The 19,971-nt window shown below is 39.3% G+C and overlaps 2 protein-coding genes across 2 annotated transcripts; both read right to left on the minus strand.

Annotated features, from left to right (window-relative positions):
- Positions 1-2,477: 2,477 nt before the first annotated feature.
- Positions 2,478-4,596, minus strand: LOC110933356 (trihelix transcription factor PTL-like). The gene is made up of 2 exons (XM_022176587.2): positions 4,257-4,596; positions 2,478-3,537 (listed from the first exon to the last, which is right to left on the minus strand). The coding sequence occupies exons 1-2, from the start codon at positions 4,574-4,576 to the stop codon at positions 2,577-2,579; spliced, it is 1,281 nt and encodes a 426-aa protein (XP_022032279.2). The 5' UTR covers positions 4,577-4,596; the 3' UTR covers positions 2,478-2,576.
- Positions 4,597-16,377: 11,781 nt separating this feature from the next.
- LOC110933366 (uncharacterized mitochondrial protein AtMg00810-like) lies at positions 16,378-17,798 on the minus strand. The gene is made up of 3 exons (XM_022176598.1): positions 17,735-17,798; positions 16,717-17,048; positions 16,378-16,635 (listed from the first exon to the last, which is right to left on the minus strand). The coding sequence occupies exons 1-3, from the start codon at positions 17,796-17,798 to the stop codon at positions 16,378-16,380; spliced, it is 654 nt and encodes a 217-aa protein (XP_022032290.1).
- Between the last annotated feature and the right edge of the window lie 2,173 nt (positions 17,799-19,971).

A 19,971-nucleotide genomic window follows, 5' to 3' on the forward strand; every position in this document is an offset into this window, starting at 1 on the left:
AATTTCAAGCGCTTTACCTTTAAAATTGATGAGTTTTGTCCTTAATGTTTCAAAATCCTGCACGTTATGTCCTTTATGGCAAACCCAGTTAATTTTCAATGTTAAATCTAATCATGTGCAAGGCACATGAGGGCATTTTTGTAATTTCGTTTTTTGGAAAATTTATATAATTAACTTAAAATAAATACCCCCATCTTCAAAAGTTGCAATCATCTCTCTTTATGCCCTCTCTCACATCCACCTCCGCAGCCCGCTGTCATGTTTATGAAGTGAAGATGACAGCCCGCTATCATGTTTATGAGTAGATAACCCCACGGTAAAAAGTTGCAAACAACACCATTCATTTAACTTTAAAGTGGTCACATAGACCCCATCACCTCCACATCCACCTCCACAGCCCGCTGTCAACACTCCCCACCACCGTCGCCGCCATACCCTTCACCTCCACACTCACTCGTAACTTCAGATCTGCATTTTATCAACACATCTCCACCATGCCCGGTTTAGTTTCCGTCAAAACGCCACCGCGAATCTCCATTCCAGAAGACAACCATAACCACCAGATCCGCACCACTTCCAACTCAATCAACCCCAAAACAATACCACCGGCGCAATGGAGGCCTCCATCACCCTCTGCGTCATCCTCACGCGCCAAGCCGTCGTCAGATCGGAGCTCCGTAAAGAAGAAATCGCCAGAAAAGCAGTTATTACTAGATGAATCCTCTCTCGATAACCCCGATCTAGGACCTTTTCTGTTAAAACTCGCGCGGTGGTGTTTTCTTTTCAGTAGCGTGGTGTTTATACTTGTAACAAACCCTAATCTAACCAACGGTTCAGAAACAACTTTATGTGAAGCAAAATTGACTCGTGTTAGCCACAAGAGTCACACTTCAATTTTGTGAGTGAAGAAGCTAATTAAAATTTTAACGATTTCATAAGATGAATTGGCAGAGGCTTGAAAGTGTGACAAAACATATGTTATGTTTGACAAGAGAGATAACTTGGGTATTTGGTACTTTTTCATCCTTAACCCTCATATTTTGTTCCTCTAGTTTCCTGTATTGGTTCTCTTTTTATATTTTGTTATGGATAACTGTTAACAGATTAAGTGTGACTCTTTTCAGTGGCGGTTGCTGGATGTGGGCGATGGACAGAGAAAGGGTAGGTTAGTGAGGGTGGGTGGTAGAAAGCGGTGTTACAAGGCGGTGCTTGTGGGTGAAAGATGGTGGTGGCAGGTGGTGTTTTTAGAGAGAGAATGAGAGAGGGAGAGAGAGTTGAGGGAGAGTGTCTGAGTGGAGAAGATGAAGCTTTATGAATATATATTTAATATTTTTATTGAAAGGGTAAAAACACAAATTTGTCCTTATGTGGGGTCTATGTGACCAGATTTAACATTGAAAATTAACTGGGTTTGCCTTAAAGGACATAACGTGCAAGATTTTGAAACATTAAGGACAAAACTCATCAATTTTAAAGGTAAAGAACAACGCCTGAAATTTGGGACAAACATAAAGGACAAAACTTGTAATTTACTCTTATATATATATATATATATATATAAATCTGTAAAATTATACTTAAAAAATCCAATCCGATTAATCCCGATTAATCCCTAGGCGGTACCTCACCGCCCGACTAGCGTTTAGCGCCTTCTACAAATTGTTGGTACCACAACATATCAACAAGAGCGGTGTAAAGTTTGCCGATCATACTACGCTCTCTCTCTCTCTCTCTTCATGATGGTCCATCTCTCTCTCCCCTTCTCTCTTCTTTTATGTTCTCTATCTCTTTCTTCATGTGGACCATTAATTATTTAAAAAGTTTTGGTAATTTGGCGAATAAGCGTATGTACATCCTCAGTTGTAGTAAGAAAATCACTACAAGAAAAACAAGTAATTGCTGCGACACTTTTAGCGGCGACTTAGGAAATGTCGCCGCTAAAGGTCTCAATCCGCAACATGGGTGTTTGAAGTGATCTGGGTCGTTCCTTCCGAAAATAATTTGATGGATAGGGTTTATCCCTGAATAAAAAAGCAGAAAAGGTCTCTTAGCGCACATTTTCCCTCCACACACCTCTGTACACAACAATGGTTCTCTGATTCTCTCTCAGACCACAAAACACCACACCGCCGCCGCACCAGGTTGACTCTATCGGAGCTCCGCTGCAACACCTTGACTCCGCCGGTTCATAAGCGGCGACTCAGTAGCGGCGACAAGTCGCCGCTAAAACCTTTAGAGGCAACATTGGGGAGTATTAGGGGCGACAAAGGTCGCCGCTATTGCAAACATTCTTTGTAGTGAATTAAGAAATTAGTGGAATTTGATGTGACATTAATTTGGAGAAGAGAGATCATATAGTAAGAAAGATATGGGGGATATATATGTATACCCTCCACTAATAACATTGGAAAGACAAGATAAAAAATTATTAGAATTAACTTGTTCTCAAAATATGATCAAACATATTAATATAATCATTGAAATCCAAACCAAATAATATATTCCAAGGTTATTAGCACACCAACTCCTCTTTTAGTCACACGATTTCCATAATCAAGAAAACACCATAAAGTTTCTTATATGTTTCCGTTGTAATTCCACATCATCTCAGGGTCATTCATCATAACCCTATTCCCACAATCATCGTGTTGAGCATTCAATGCGGCAAAATTTTCACCTGCCTGATGAAAGATGTGATTATGGTGATCAGAATACAAAGTTGAGCTTCCTTTTTGTTTCTTGTATTTCAATAGAAAATTAATATGATCCCACTTAGCCTTGCAGATCAATGCACTCCTATTGTAACCTAAACCAGCCATCGTTAAAGAAATTTCTTCCCAAAGAGCATTTTCCATATGCCCACCTTCCTCAAATCTTGTTTCCATCCCACTTCTTAGTAGTATCAGTTGTGTAATCTCATGTTCTACCCAATCAGTGGCAAATGGGATTTGATCATTACAGTTCTCGGTACACAAAGTCTCAATTGTTGATTCATTTTTAGTTATGTTGTGCAAAGCTTCCATTATAGTCGAATCTCGAGACTGCATCCATGCTAGTTCATTTGAGCGGAACGTTTTTTCCATCTCTAACCTTGAAGCCTCTTCTTTCCTCCTTTGTTCCTCTTTTAAAATCCTCTCATGTTCTTTTTCTTCTATGGTATTCATCACCTTTTCCATCCATTTTTCTTGTTTCTCTATAAGTGTGTTCATTTTTGTTTCAATATAGTCAGTTATCGCGGTCTTCCAACGCTTCTTCCCCAGCATTCTCTTGGTAACTGCTTGGTCATTTTCTTCCATAAATGGAGGCAAAGTTGCATTAGTGACTGAAACATTGCTAGCATTGAGATTGGTACTAGTGCTGCTTGTCTCCCCGTATATAGCTTGTAGTTGGTGAAAGAATCGGTAATGCTTCGGGTCTTGTCTTCCAGCTTTCCCTACTTTCCCCTCTTTAATCTTCTTGTAATACTTGTATAAGTTATCAAATTTCACTCTGCAGTTTTTCCCAGTTCTTTTATACCCGTGCTCCACATACATTATCCTGAAAATCAAACAACAAAATGAATAAGTTAGTGAGAATAAAAAGGTAGGAATAAAGCTTTCAAGATTCACAAGAAAGAAGAGCCCTTTTTGGCCACTTTTAAGGCTGATGTATTGCTTGATTGAACCCATCGACAAAGTGAACAGTTTAAAATAGTTTTCATGAAAGTTGTTTCAAAGAACTTAGAAGAACTAAATAAACCCTTCAAGCACAACATCATTTAAGGTGAACCTTGTAATGTGATCAAGTTATGAAAGAAAAAAAATAAAAAAGCTTTGACTTGTAAACTCAACAATGGCATTTAAGAAGGAAAGAAAACAAAGTGAAGTAAAAAGTTTGTCCACTTTATAGTATAGTTTTTCCACTAGTTAAACCCTTCAAGCATAACGTCACAGTTTTGTTGTTACTAAGTGAAGTTTGTGTTTACATCAGAGAAGGGTAAAGCTTTGATCTTTAACCATTAAACTAGCATTTAAGAAGCATAAAAAAAAATGAAACATTTATTTGATATGGCGATATTCGTAGCAATTATGTAGCAAATATCTTTTTTATTAAGTAATAATTAGCTTAGTAAGAAAGGTGTGAATTTAGGGTTCTATGATCTAGAGAAACCCTATTTGAGTGAACCAAAACTCAGCTTCTGGATCTAAAAACCATAATATATAAATAAAAAAGAAGAAAAAAATTAGTTTAAGATGATGAGATTGAGAAAGATAGACCTTGAAACTTCTTCCCACAAAGGGCCCTTGTGTTTAGCTTCTTTGAACTGAAAATTGAGCCTTGATCTGATGTCAAGAAGTGCTAGGGTTTCTTCCTTTGGCCATCTTCCACCAATCTCCATGTATAAACCACTACCGCTACCGCTATCGCCGCTAAGGCCCGAAGTTGTTGACATACCCATGGTTGAATCAGATCTAAAAGACATACCACCACAATCACCACCTCCTAACATCACCATGGCATAGTGCAGGTCTCGAGGAGATTGAGGTATGGAAGGGAAGACCGGTCTTCCTTTAATGTAGTGGTTGATCTGATCCATCTGTTGGGTTTAATCTTGATGTTTCGTGTTATTTCGGGTCGGATACGGGTCAAGTCGGCAACGGGTTACGGTGTTAGACTTGGTATATGGTTGACCGAGTTTGTTGGAGGTGGAGTTGAGGAGAGGTGAACGTTGGAATCTTTAGCTTGAAAGTAGGAGCACGTGATATATTATGCATGTGGTTTTATTTGTTAAGTTTATGTATAAATAGGTTATCAGGACTTCATTGTTTTTTTGTACTCTCAATTTCATAAAGAAAGTTTGCAAGAATTCCTAGGGTTCGTGAGTGTTTAATTGTTTGATCTTTGGGCCTGATAACCAACATTTGGTATCAGAGCAGGTTAAGACCGGAGACGCCGTTTTGAGAGTCGTTTAGAGAGCTCGAGAAAGCAAGGCAGCAGCCTTGGGATGTAGTCGTCGGTCGGAAAGAACGAAGAAGCACGAGCCGCTGGTACAGCAGTAAGATCGAGAGATACCGTCTACGGAAATACGAAACCGGTGTAAAGAAAGAAAAGACCGAAGCCATAATCGGCCGGTGGTTTGGAAATCAAACCGAAGAACCGTCGGGAAGGTCCGAAAGTGAAAGTGAAAGTGAAAGCAAGCAAGGTTGATCAAAGTCGTGATTGGAAGAATGAAGCACGAAGCAAGGATCAATATTCAGGTTGAGAAAGAATTGAAGCTGAAGTATTACCGATTGAAGCAGCAAGAAAATTGAATAGAAGGAAGAAGATAAACAAACATTCCTGTTTGTTTGTGATAATAAGTATGAATAAAAAAATCAAAATTGAAGATGGTGGTTCCGAGTGGATAAGTCTTGGTGTTTTAAATTCAAATCCAAGTTTGAATTTTGAACTCACATAGTTTAAAAAATCAGCAAAGCAAGAACGAAAGGAAAATAAAGTAAGCAAGGAAGAATGAGAAAGTAATGGCGGTGCAAGAAAGAAGAAAGAAAGAGCCGTCACAAGAAAGAAAGAAAGAATCGGTGTCGATGCAGAAAGAAAGCCGACAACCGTAAGCAAGAATGGAGAACGGCTGATTGAAATCAGCGAAGAAAGAAAGAAAGACCGAAAATTGTGAACAAAGACCGAAAGAGTTCACAATAGACCGAGTCGTGAACGAGAGACCGAAAGCGTTCACGTAAGAAAGAGAAAGGCCGGGCCCGCGTGGTTCGTGAAGCAAGAGCAAGAATCGAGTCATATTGGCTCGTAGAAAGTAGAAAGATTGAATCTTAATGATTCAAATAGCAAGAAAGTTGAACTTGGATTGAGCAAGAAAGAAAGAGCAAGTTCAGAAAGTATGAAGGTTAGCAAGAAGATTCGACAAGCAAACAAGAACGGGTTCGAATCAATAAAGTTTAGCAAGACTGAAGACAAGCCAGAAGAAAGAACCGAATCAAGATTACGGGGGTGAATGTTGGGTTTAATCTTGATGTTTCGTGTTATTTCGGGTCGGATACGGGTCAAGTCGGCAACGGGTTACGGTGTTAGACTTGGTATATGGTTGACCGAGTTTGTTGGAGGTGGAGTTGAGGAGAGGTGAACGTTGGAATCTTTAGCTTGAAAGTAGGAGCACGTGATATATTATGCATGTGGTTTTATTTGTTAAGTTTATGTATAAATAGGTTATCAGGACTTCATTGTTTTTTTGTACTCTCAATTTCATAAAGAAAGTTTGCAAGAATTCCTAGGGTTCGTGAGTGTTTAATTGTTTGATCTTTGGGCCTGATAACCAACACCATCATCCCATACTTTTCCTCCATTCCCATCTTGGTTTTCAAGTTTCTTTTTCTATCTTTTCAATAGTGTTTCAAATTAGGATAAGGAAGAAGCTGATCATGTTTTCACAAGGAAAGAGATATCAGTAAATTAGAATTTGGTCGGACCCATTTACGTGTTTGTTATTAAAGAATAGATACTCTAATAAAATAATAGAGACTATATGTGTACAGAATATTAATATGTATATCACCATATAAAAAGGGTGATGGTATCTACACATCCCTTAAAATTTATGTAGATCTGGGAAACGTATAGTTCAATACGCTTTTCATAGGTTTTAAAACATTAAATATGACACTAATAGGAATGGTATAGGATAATACGATTCCAATTGTTACGCTGAACCACGATATACTCTGGCATGCAAACAGTTCAGAACTGAAAAGGTCTGAAAAGTGACCCCAACAGGAAACGTATAGAGCAATACGATTCTCATAGCGTTAATAGAAAGCGTATAAGGCAATACAATTCACATAAGGCTTCAGTTGGTGAACGAATTAAATCAATAGGAAACGTATCGGACAATATAATTCATACTGGTACGATTAACCGAGAATACTTCAAATATATTATCTTAAATATATATATCCCTCTCTCTCCATTTCTTTGAAGAGAGAGAACTAAACTAGACAGAAGCACAGACTGGTACAATTACAGGTTCTTGTGACATTGATCCCAGATGTTTATACAGCCAAATACTCAATACATGGTTGCTTTAATGAGACGTAAAACCCCACAACTTATTCATCAAAGTGTCAACTTTTCTCTCTTCTAGTAATCCTCAATTTTTGCCCTTCTAAGGTCAAATTCCAGTTTATATTTTTCTGTGAAAGTTAGAAAATATACTTAAAAGTATAAAAACTTTTATTAAATGGCGGTTCGTATGATCAATTAATGTTACAAGACCTGTGAACTTACAGGAAGTGTTCAGTGGCCCGAAATGTTTTACCTAGGGTTTTCAAAAGTCAACAATTTGGATTTCACTATTTCTACTCTGTTTTGTTTTGTACATATCGTTTTTACGCCAAGTCATATCAAAACTAGAATGTCAGCAAATCAGTTTCTATATATGAAGTAAATTATCTTATTTCAGATTTTGTTATAAGTTTTGAATCCATTATCTCTTAAAGGAACAGATTTAGTACATATGGGTAGAGCTCCTAATGGAATTTTTTACTCGATTCACTAACATGTCAATGACATGATTCGATACGAAGTTAAATGACTTAGGGTTTGAGGCAAATGAGTTTGGGTTTTAAATAACCGACATGCTATGGACACAACTAAAAACATGTTTTAAAGAGTCCAACCCTCTTTTTTTTTTTTTTTTTTTTTGAACGGCAAATTTGGATCACTGACGGACCACTGGAGTATTATCGTGCCACCAGAGGAACCACCCGATCATATCCATCTCCACTAGGCATAATGCCACACTAATTCAGAAGGAAACCCAATAAACATGGGAAAACCCCCCTTGTGAGAATCGAACCCAGGACCTATTGGTCCCAAAGCCTTATCCCACCACCAAAATGACCATTAGGCTATAAAGCCACATAAGAGTCCAACCCATTTAACTAATCATGTTAAACTGTTAAACGAGTTAAAAGTATGATGCGACACATTTAAGATAATAAAACATATATTCATTCCCCTTTGTGTATTAAATATTTAAATTAAATTAAATTAAATTAAATAAATGGATAATTTAGATATTGGCCTAAGTTTATAAGCTTTATGTATATACACTACAAGAAATACGAGTAATAGCGGCGACCTCAATAGCGGCGACCTCCAACATGTCGCCGCTATTGGTCCAATCCGCACCCGGTGTCCTATCTTTAACTCTGGCCACACGATTGTTGTGATCATCCAACGGCTGGGGCGTTCCGTTGTTAATAGCGGCGATGAGCATCAAGCAATAGCGGCGACATGTGTCGCCGCTATTGGTCCAATCCGCACCCGGTCCCATCTTTAACCCTAGCCACACGATTGTTGTGATCATCCAACGGTTGGGGTGTTCCCTTGTTAATAGCGGCGATGAATTTTAATCAATAGCGGCGACATATTGTCGCCGCTATTGGTCCGACGAATATAATCAGTTCAGCGCCATTTATCTTCTTCCCTCCACCTACTTTCCCCCAAATCGGTTCTGCTTCCATCCGGTTCCTCTCCACTTCGGCGAATCTCTTCTTTTCCACTTGAAATCGGTTAGTTTCTTGTTGAATTCTTTGTTTATTTTGTTATATAGGTTGTAATTTCTTTGTTCTTGGTGAATGTAGGTTCTCCACCGGCACCACCTCGTCTCCACCGGCATCACCTTGTCTCCACGGCCACCACCGTCACCACCCCTTCTCCTCGTGCAAAATAAGGTAAGTTGTTTGGGTTAAATCTGTTTGGGGATGTTAAAATTCAAATTCCAATCCGGATCAAATATTCTTATTCGATTCGAATTTGATTGCTAAACTCAAATTCGAAATGAGTCGAATTTTAAATTTCTTCAAATCTGATTTGAAGACTGAACATCCCTACTCACATATGAACAATATTGAGATAATAGAACTTTTAGATCAAGGTTAGCCCTATTTGGCGGTCATCCCCCTGCTTGCTACCTAGTATGGCAACTTCGGTTGCAATCGCTGTGCAACTGAGTGGGTTCAACAACGATAATGATCCTTTCGGATCTGAGTCGATTTGTATAGTTTTGATGTGTGTTTTTTTTATATCTATTTGTGTGTAGTGTTTGATTATGCAATTTTGAATCATACGAATGTGTATGGTTGTTACTTACTACACTTGAAGAGGACATTAGGTCAACTTGTGGTTAATTTTTTTACTGGACTTTGCTTCTGCGAAGTTTCAATGGTTTATTGGCTTTTGTGATGGTTTTGATGAAAAGGCAGGTTTTGATCTTGGTGGTTGTGGCGTTGACAGTAGTTGTGAAAATGCAAGCTTTAAAATTTTTGGGGTGAAAAGCAAAGACTATGTGTATGTCAATTTATTGGGGATTTGAAGCGTTATCTGGCGATGATGTCGGCTTGCTACTTGGTGTGGCAACTCCGTTTGCAACCGTAGCGACACTGAGCCGTATTTTGTTGTATCAGTGAAGTGTCATTACTGATCCTTGTAAGTTCAAGATTTCGGACCGAAACCCGTGATTAGTGTGTGAATATTTTCAAAGACGGGAAGATTAGAAATGGATAAAACAACTTTCTTGTATAAATTTGGTAGCATAACATTACAAACCGGCCTGATTACAAGCTAGCCGAACTATACCAAAGGAGCATACATAACCTTCAAAAATGTTGCAAATGACCAAGTAGTGGTATTTATAGCCACACCCCTTGCACTTGCAAACACACACGGTCAAACGAAAAACCCTTTCGTTTGACCACTTCAAACGAGCGGGTCTATACACGTTCGTTTGACCGTTTCACTAACTATTACATAATCAGCATAAAATTAATCTACTCTATTCGAACAACATCGGACACAAAAACTGCACCAACAAATTCCCCCTTGTCCGTTGCTATCGAATGCTGAAAATGCAACTGCAATCGATCTTCAGTTAAGTATTTGTTGATGTTGGCTTCTCTGTGTTAACAAATTCCCCCTTGACCGATGATCCAGGTAAGTAGTATCTTGACTTGAGTCTTCATAGCAATATCAAACCCTTGAAGCTTCTCGTATAATATTTCCCCCTCAAAGTACGCGTATCTGTGTTGGGTGTTGTGCAATGTCCTCACAAGGCTAAATTGACCGCCGCTTATCTTCCAATACTCCAACCGGCATTTGATAAGGGTTCCATTCTTTAAAAATTGCATCAAGTCTTGATCTTGTCATAAGAACTCTATCTCATTCAAGCATACTACATAATGTAGAGTTTTCTGGTAAACTGTCTTCTGTAAACCATCTTTGTGGAATCGACCAAGTAATGCACTTTGATCATCAGCATCAACACTCAGGAAGTCATCTAGACTGAGTATATCACTTGCAAGCTCAACCAGCACACTTAGTTGAACTACATCGAGATCTCATTGTCTCGCCTTTGTGAAGTTGACCACGTCATGCACTACGGATCTTCAGCATCAATACTCAGAATGTCAGCTTGACCAAGCACATCGTTTGCAAACTCAACGAATTGAGTTACACCCAGATCCTTGTAAAATCCCAAAGAGACATCAAACCCAAAACCACATCCTGCAAATTCCCCATCAACTGACAGAGTTGGAATCCACACTTGTCCGCCTTGAACTATCAGCTCTCATAAAGATTCACCAGGTCTTTAGTGAACAGCGTTTTGAAACTACTGTTTACTTTAGATACCTATATGTTTTCGTGCAAAACCCTTCACGCTGGCTGGAGAATTAATTAAAATCCTGAAATATGTGTCTGTGCAAAACATTCCACGCAGAACCTTTGGTATCACCAGAAAATCACAAACTTTACCACCTGTGATTGTGTTTAGAAATTTACCAAAGAAATTCAAAAACATATAACCACAAAATCACAACCTTTACCACCTGTGATTGCGTTTAGAAATTTACTGAAGAAATTCCAAAACATATGAAAATTTTTATCCCCCTCATTTCTTTGGTGAAATCACTAAACCTTAACAAATTCCCTCCTCTGAGCGGAACTGTCGTCAACTTCACTGAACAAATTCTCTCCACTGAGCAGAATCTTTCAAATGTTCTCGGTTTTTTGAAGAATCATGAAAACGACTTTCTTCTTTGCATATTCTAGTTGATAAGGAAAGTCCCCTAGCCCCGTAGGATCCGACTTGTATTCCCCCAAAGTTCTGCTAACACCTAATCCGAAAACTTCCATCACAGGCATAACTCTTCGACTTTGTGAACTCGTTAGGACCGGTCTTGGCTCTCTAGGTTCCTTCAATCGTTATCAATTGCGAGAATATGACAATAAACAAAATTCTTTCGAGCATTTACAAACACCAATAACAAAATAAATTTTCACGTGCAGAAATAAATATACCGTTTTTGGCCCATAATAGTCAAGTCACCAATTTTAACGTTTGCATCGGTAACCGTGACTACCCCACATTTTTCAAAATAAGTCATTTGTTTTCATCATCCCAAACTGGTTTGGCGCGCTCCCGAACACGTACTCAACACTTGAACACGTACTCAACACTTGAATTTCTTGGCCCATATAATAATCTTGTACTCCTGGCCCAAGTGTCGTTCTTTTAACACCCGACCCAATCTTGTTCATAACCCAAAAGATTTTATTTTACCAGGTCCAACACATGTCGCAACCCACCTATTGTTTCAGTAAATCTGCGGCCCATTAAGTTTCGTAGATGGCAACCTAACTAATACTCACAAACATTTAAATCAATTTATATTTGAATTAAAAATTCAAATTCATTAAAAAACAAAGTATTAAATACTTTTCTTAAAAGTTTGCATGGAAATTAGTAACCTCCAACATCAACATATGATGGAAGGAAATTAATTCAACCATTTTGTGGCCACTTACTTAAACAAGACAAATTAGGTGGGCCCAAGATGATAAAACCACCATGTAACAATACTAGGCATTTCAAGTGGGCCCAAGATGATAAAAGCCAACCTTGGAATTTTGTGGCCTAAAAAGAAGCATTCCACCATACCTTGGCCCACTCAAGACATGAAATCACACGCCCTAGTTGCAAACATCAGTTAATCCTGCGACATCTACCTTGTACAAGCCGTCAAATCATCTTCCCTCATCCAAAACCCTAAAAATTCAACTTTCAGCCGCTAACGCCATCTTTCAGCTGACAAACATTGTTCTCCAGCCACCATAATCAGACATCCTCCATCGTGCACCTCCAAACCGCTTCCGTCACCTCCACAGACCACCACTGCGGCGCCGGCCAACGGCCACCTCCGCTCACTTTTCATACGAAGTATGTTCTTCGTGAAAGAGGTTCTTCATCGAGCTGGGTTCTTCGGCAGAGTGAGGTTCTTCGCTGAGGTTCTTCGTGAGGGTGTTTTAAGTACATGTTGGTTCTTCGCAGGACTTGTAATCAGCAACAAACTCACGAAAGATGTTCTTCGTGGCAACTGATTCTTCGCCTAGGGAGTTCTTCGGCAGAGGATTTTTCGTGAGTAGGAGGCACCAACATAGTCCTTTGTGGGTCCTGATGTGAAGAAACCCTAATGTTTCTTAACAGTCGCCACCCCCTCAAGAACATAGACATCTTGTTCATTTGCAGATCTGACGAAAAACACTTCAAAAATGATAAACGATGATGAAAACTTGATTTTCTTTGTGTGAAATGTAACAACCCGCACTTTCGTGCGTTGTTACTGCTCATTACACTCGTTACGCCTAGCATCAGATATTCGGATCATAATGTATCAATATCAGATACATCGCCATATCGCAGTATAATCAAATAATTACGCATATTCTATCACTATTACAAAGCTGTTTTCGCAAATAATAACGCTCACGATGACATTGAGTGAGGACCTATTCTACCCTCCTCGATAGTCGTGAGGTGTCGAAACGTAAACAATCAACGCTAACAAGGACTATCGGGTGAGTACCATGCCTCCAGCCGTCGTGACGATGATGGCAATACGAGCAAGTACTACCCCGATAAGCATTGTGGCACATCACATCGAAGAACGCACTCGAAGACATGCGTAACTCGATCATCGCACCGAATATTGAATATATAGATACGTATATACGACCTTTTGTGATTAATTATAATAAATAAATAAATAATAACTGAATACGAATGAAAATGTATGCCCAAAACTATCGCAACGCACCAAAAACGAGGATCGAGGAGCCTCCGAACGGATGGGCCAGCCGAATGGCTGGGCCAACCGATCAGACAGGCCATTCGATCCGGACTGGGCTGACCGATCGGACAGACCGTCCGATCCGGATAGGCCGGCCGATCGAACGGGCCGTCCGATCCAGGCCAACCTGCCCTCCTTTCCTTCCTCCTTGCCTATAAATACCCCTCATTCACCTCAAACACACTTGTTGTCACTGTTGCTGCTCGACCAGAAGTTCCAACCCCTTTATCTCTCGATTTCTCGCGATTCTTATAAGTTTTCAACTCAAATCTTGTACTTCCTTGATCTATATGCATTCCTCCACCTTTCTATCTTTCAAATTCCAACTTTTAACCGTGAAATCAACGGATTTGGAGTGTTCTAGAGTGATGTCATCATGAAGTTCTTATGAACTTCAAGTGTTGGCCTCATTCTATCAAGAACAACTCAGATCTAAGGGATTTCCACAAGAATAAACAACCTTTTTACCACAGATCTACACATAATCATGAATAAAAGGTTTGAAGGATGGTTTTCCAACCCTCTTTCAACTCTTTTACTCTCAAAGCACTCAAAAACGATGGAATTAGAGCTTATACCGACCTTCTACTCATTTCTAGTGTCGTGTTGGTCAAGGATCTGATTCCTAACGATGAGACGACCAAATTTCGGGTTAAACATGGAAAAACCGTCACGAACGGTCAGTTCTGATGGAACGGGGTGATGCCCGACCGTTAAAAATAAGTCAGACTTGATGGGATTTCAGTTGTTTAACACGTCACAGCAACGTCTCGACCAAAACCACCGAAAAACATGCAAAATTGTCGAAAACAGCTGGACGGGCCGGTCGATCGAACAGCCCAACCGATCGGACAGGCTAGCCGATCGGACAGCCCATCCGATTGGACGGTCCATCCGATCGAACAGCCTATTCGATCGGACAGCCCATCCGATTGGACGGTCCCTCCGATCGAACAACCTATTCGATCGGACGGCCCATCCGAACGGGCCAACCTTGATCAAATTTTCATTCGCTTTCGCGTATTCCGTTATCATTTAACGCGCCATCAAACACTCATGTGATCAGTCTATAATCAGGGCATTCTCAAACATAATCCCGCCAATCCAAACCAAATACGCACTGTGAGTATACTTGACCTCTTTTATCGAATTTTGGGTGTAACATACGTTCCTTATAAATCGAACTTATCCAACGAATAATCAAATCAGTCAATTTATCACTTGCGAATAACTGTTTGCATAGATATACGTGATGCTAGTTGCATATGTGCTAGGACTTATACTCGTGACGTCCCACCACGACTAGTATAGTACTATTGTGCCCGACGGGGTCTAGTTATGCCATCGAAGAATCGAGCATCGAGGACTTAGCTGGTAGTATCAGTTTTGTGAGTATATATGTCGTGTATTACGTTTATGCATGTGGAAATTCGCAACACTTTTTAATCTATACGCTATTACCTATCAAAGCTGTATACTCGCCAATACTTTTGTATTGACATTATTTTAACGTATGTTGCAGGTTTAGTTGAAGTCTACATCAAATCAAGCTAGGAAGTCTAGAAACTCACCTAAAATCTAGGTTGTCGGGTTTGAATTGTTCGAGAGGACAAGAAATCTGTGATGACTTATGTGATTGTATTATTTGTTAGTATGGGATAACGAATGTAATAAATATTATCGCAATATAGTTGTTATGGATTCTCTTGAGCAATCTGATTCGCCTAGTGTCGCGCCCCGATGATTCCGCCATCGGTTGGGGTGTGACATGAAACATAAAACCCAACCCTCTGGTGTGTTCCGTTTCAGCTCAGACCCATACATTTGGGTCCAGATCTGAGTTATCTTCATGTTTACACAACTTTACATCTTGAACAAAAACACCACAAAAATCACTGATGAAGAGCACATGTGACTTAGCAAATGGTTAGATTCACTAAGTCGGGTACCATGGCTCTGATACCAATTGTAAGTTCATGATTCGGACCAAAACCCGTGATTAGTGTGTGATTATGTTCAAAGACGGGAAGATTAGATATGGATAAAACAACTTTCTTGAATAAATTCGGTAGCATAACATTACAAACTGGCCTGGTTACAAGCTAGCCGAACTATACCAAAGGAGCATACATCCGGAGAGAGACCAAATGGTGATCTCTCCCCCAAGTCTAAAACCTTCATAAATGTTGCAAATAACCAAGTGGTGTTTTTTATAGCCACACCCCTTTCACTTGCAAACACACACGGTCAAACAAATAACCCTTTCGTTTGACCACTTCAAACGAGCGGGTCTATACACGTTCGTTTGACCGTTTCACTAACTATTACATAATCAACATAAAATTAATCTAATCTATTTGAACTACATCGGACACAAAAACTGCACCAACAATCCTTTTTCGCTTATGCACGTGATCTGGGGTCAAGTGTCAGAACTCCTCAAATACTTATCGATTGATAAGATATATAAATACTGAATCCAGTTTGTAGAATTTTTGAATTTCAAACTTAGTAGGAAATGTTTACATAAAGGTGGTTTATCATTTTTACAGAGTACTAAAGTGCAATTTATGGTTTGGTTGGTTTTGTTAAACTAGGAGGTTGGGACGAAAAGGTTTATGTTTGTTAAAGTGGCATGTTTTTAGTTTTGTATTTATATGGTTTGAAACATTTTATTCTAGCTTTGTTGTTTGCTTTTTGTTTATTTAACAACAAACAACAACGACACCCATAAAAAGAGATTTTATGGTTTTGGGTTGAACTACAAGAGAGATAAGCTTGTTAAAAGATAAACATGTATAGAGGAAAATGGTTAGGGTTTATTCAATGGAAAAGTATGCTACACAAATGAAGGAGAAATAAACATTATATAGCCGACTACAGGCTTACTAGCTAACGGGCCGAATCCCACAATAATTAAACTATATTATTATGCTAACATCCCCCCTCAAACTCACAATTCAACAGTAATAAGCATTGAGAGTTTGTCACATAGGAACCGAAATTGAGACGTCGACTGAGCCTTTGTGAAAACATCTGCAATCTGTAAGGCTGATGGCACGAAGGGAAGCTAGCGAGATTGTTCCAAGCTGAAGATGGTGCCGAGTAAAATGACAATTAATCTCAATATGTTTTGTTCGCTCAAAACAGAATTCTTAGCAATCTGTATAGCACTTTTGTTATTGCAATGTAAAGGGGTAGGCTAAGAGATGGTAACCCCCATATCTGCAAGAAGCCATCGTAACCAAACAATTTCGCATGTAGTCACAGCCATAGCACGATACTCAGCCTCACTAGTAGATCTTGAAACAAAATCTTGTTTCTTACTTTTCCATGAGATTAATGAATCTCGAAGGAAAACACAGAAACCAGTGGTAGATTTGCGATCACTATCCCAATCAGTATCACTGTAGGCACGTAACTCTAGAGAAGATGTTGAGGGAAACAGAAGACTCTGAAGCTGAGTACCACGAAGATATCTCAAAATTCAAAGAACAACTCCCTAGTGAACAAATGTAGGAGAAGTAACAAACTGGCTAACCACATGAACAACATGAGTGATATCTAGGCGAGTAATTGTAAGATAAACCAAGCTGCCAACAATAGCACGATACAAACTTGTGTCAGCCATGGGAAAACCATCAGTGGGAGAATATCGCGCATTGGTTTCAAAAGGAGTGTCTACAATTCTGTTATCAGAAAGTCTTGCCCGTTGAAATAGATCAGATATATATGTTGTCTGAGAAATGAGGTATCCTTTCTTAGATTGAGCCACCTCAATACCCAAAAAATATCGTAGCAGACCCAAATCCTTCATAGCAAAATGGTTAGCCAAATCACGCTTTAAGGCCTCGATACCATCATAATCATCGCCTGTAATAATCATATCATCAACATATAAAGATAGAGTAATGCGTCCAGTACCGCTACATTTATCAAACAATGTTGAATCATGGTTACTATGAACAAAACCAAGGGAAGTAATCACTGTAGACAATTTCTCAAACCAAGCACAAGGGGCTTATTTGAGGCCATATAGAGCTTTCCGAAGCCGACAGACTTCACCAGGCTGATGAGCAATTCCTGGGGGAGGAATCATGAAAACCTCCTCATTGAGATCACCATTCAGAAAGGTGTTCTTGACATCCATTTGACAAATATTCCACTAACGAACAGATGCAACAACTATGAGAGTAGGAACTGTAGTCATTTTTGCCACTGGGGTAAATGTTTCTTCATAATCCATACCATACTTTTGTGAGTATCATTTCGCTACAAGTCTAGCCTTATATCGCTCAACAGAACCATCCGACTTCATTTTAATCGTATAAACCCAACAACAACCAATTGCCTGTTTACCAAGTGGGAGTGGAACCAAATCCCGTGTTTTTGTTTGACAAAGAGCAGTGAGCTCTTTAGCCATAGCATTCTGCTAAAGAGGATTAGAGACAGCCTCTCTATACGATTCGGGTTCAGATATCTAGTATATATTTGCAATAAAGGAAGCAAATGAAGCTGAGTAAGTAGATTACGCAAAATCTATAGCTTGGTGGACTTACATTCACGAGTGGACCTCCTTAGAGGTGGCGCTGTCTCAACAGATGAAGGAGTTGTCTCAGGCATAGGCGCACCTGAAGTTGTGTTTGGCGATATATGGGTATCTTAAACAGATCCATCAGGTGCTATTGGCCCATCAAGTTCCACTAGGCCATCGGGTTCAACAAATGTAGCAGGAACATTAGACGATATTGATGCATCAATATCACAAGTGAAGGAGTCAATGTTTAGAAGGTCTGACTTTGTTACATCGTTTTGACTTGGATGGAATCGAATAAAAAGGAATATGCTCAAGGAAGAAAATATGCCTCGAAACATAGAACTTCTTAGTTAGAGGATCAAAACAACGATAGCCTTTTTGTGCAGTGCGATAACCTTTCGGACCACTAGCATAACCCAAGAATACACAGTGCCGACTTATTTGACAATGTGTCTCGTTCTACATGAGGACGAAGAACAACGCAAGTGCATCCAAAAACCCTTAATTCATCGTAATCTGGGAGTTCGCCATATAGTTTCTCAAAAGGAGACATCACAGAATCATGAGCACTAGGGATACGATTAATTACATGTTGGGAGGTTAGGATTACTTCTCCTCAAAAAACCCTTGGAACATCAGCAGATAGAAGAAACGAGCGAGCAGTTTCCATAAGATGACAGTGTTTCCTTTCAGCGACACCATGCTGCTGAGGGGTGTCGGTACAAGATGCCTGGTATTGTACCGTCTGAGGCAAGTAATCGGCTAAAAGCATTGGAGGTATATTCACCCCCTTGGTCACATCCGAAGCATTTTATCATAGCTGAATGTTGCGTCTTAACATATGCTCTAAAGCCTTTGTAAATGCCAAAGAATTCAGATTTATGCTTCATAAGATACACCCAGGTATAACGAGTATAATCATCTATAAAAGATACATAATAAATCGACCCACCCTTAGTGGAGATTGGTGATGGACCCCACATATCAAAATGCACAATATCGAAACGAGGAGCAGAATGAGAAATACTTTTTTTAAAGGCAAAGCTGAGAATTTTGCAAGTTTACAACCACTACAATCAGAAATACCACATGTGTTCAATCGACCCAACGCACCTGTGGAAACCAAAAACTTTAAACGCGATGGTGACACATGTCCCAAACGAGAATGCCCCTGACAAAAATAACATGATAAACGACTCAAGCGAAAGGAAGACAAGTCAACTCCAGAAGCAGCCACACCAATTTCTTTAAGACCATCCAAGACATAAAGTTCACCTACCCTATGCCCAACCCCAATCACCCTCATAGAATGTGAATCCATTACATAACAAACGGAATAAAAAAAGAACACCCAATAACCTGATTTGCACTAATGACTAACCGAAACAAAGTGTCAAGCAAGATCTAGATTATAATAAACGCTAATGAGAGAAATATTAAGGGTAACAACAGATCCAACACCCTTTACAGGCATTGATGTAGCACTAGAAGACATCACAGATGCTAGAGAACTAGATGTCAAAGACACAAAAGATGACAAGTAGGGTGACATATGATGAGATGCACCAGAATCCAAAATCCAATTGGATGAAGGAATACCTAAGGTACTAGACGAAGACATGCCTGAGTTTAGAAACAGTCTAAATTGCTAAAAAACCTAAGGATCTGAAGCAGACATTAGTACAAGACCAAATGGTGCATTCGGATTTGAAACGTGTCGTTGTTGTGATATCTTGTTAAGCAACAATGGACCTTTAGACTTCCAATGCTTTTTTTGTTTGCAATATGCACATTGATCGAAAGCAACTTTAAAGCCACGTGTAGACGAAAGAGAATCATCCATGATGAAAATAACAAGGAACAAAACAAATGTGTTGGCCGAACCTTATATCATCAAACAAAAAACAATCACGGTAATGACCTTCAACACCATAACTCCCAAAAAATACTCAATGCGGAGTTTGATATGCGTAACTAATACTTGCTAAAAACTCTTTCATAATCATGTTAACAAGAAAAATGGATCAAATAGTGCTCTCATACCATGTTAAAAGATAAACATGTATAGAGGAAAACAACTAGGGTTAATTCAATAGAAAAGTATTCTACACAAATGAAGTAGAAATAAAAATCATACAACTGGGCTACAAACTTACTAGCTAACGGGCCAAATCCCACAATGATTAAACTATATTATTATGCTAACAAAGCGACCTAAGGTTGATCGGGGAGTTGCTCGGGCAAGCCATGCGGGTATCT

This window comes from Helianthus annuus, chromosome 1 (genome assembly GCF_002127325.2).
Source record: "Helianthus annuus cultivar XRQ/B chromosome 1, HanXRQr2.0-SUNRISE, whole genome shotgun sequence".
In the NCBI taxonomy this organism is placed as follows: Eukaryota; Viridiplantae; Streptophyta; class Magnoliopsida; order Asterales; family Asteraceae; genus Helianthus; species Helianthus annuus.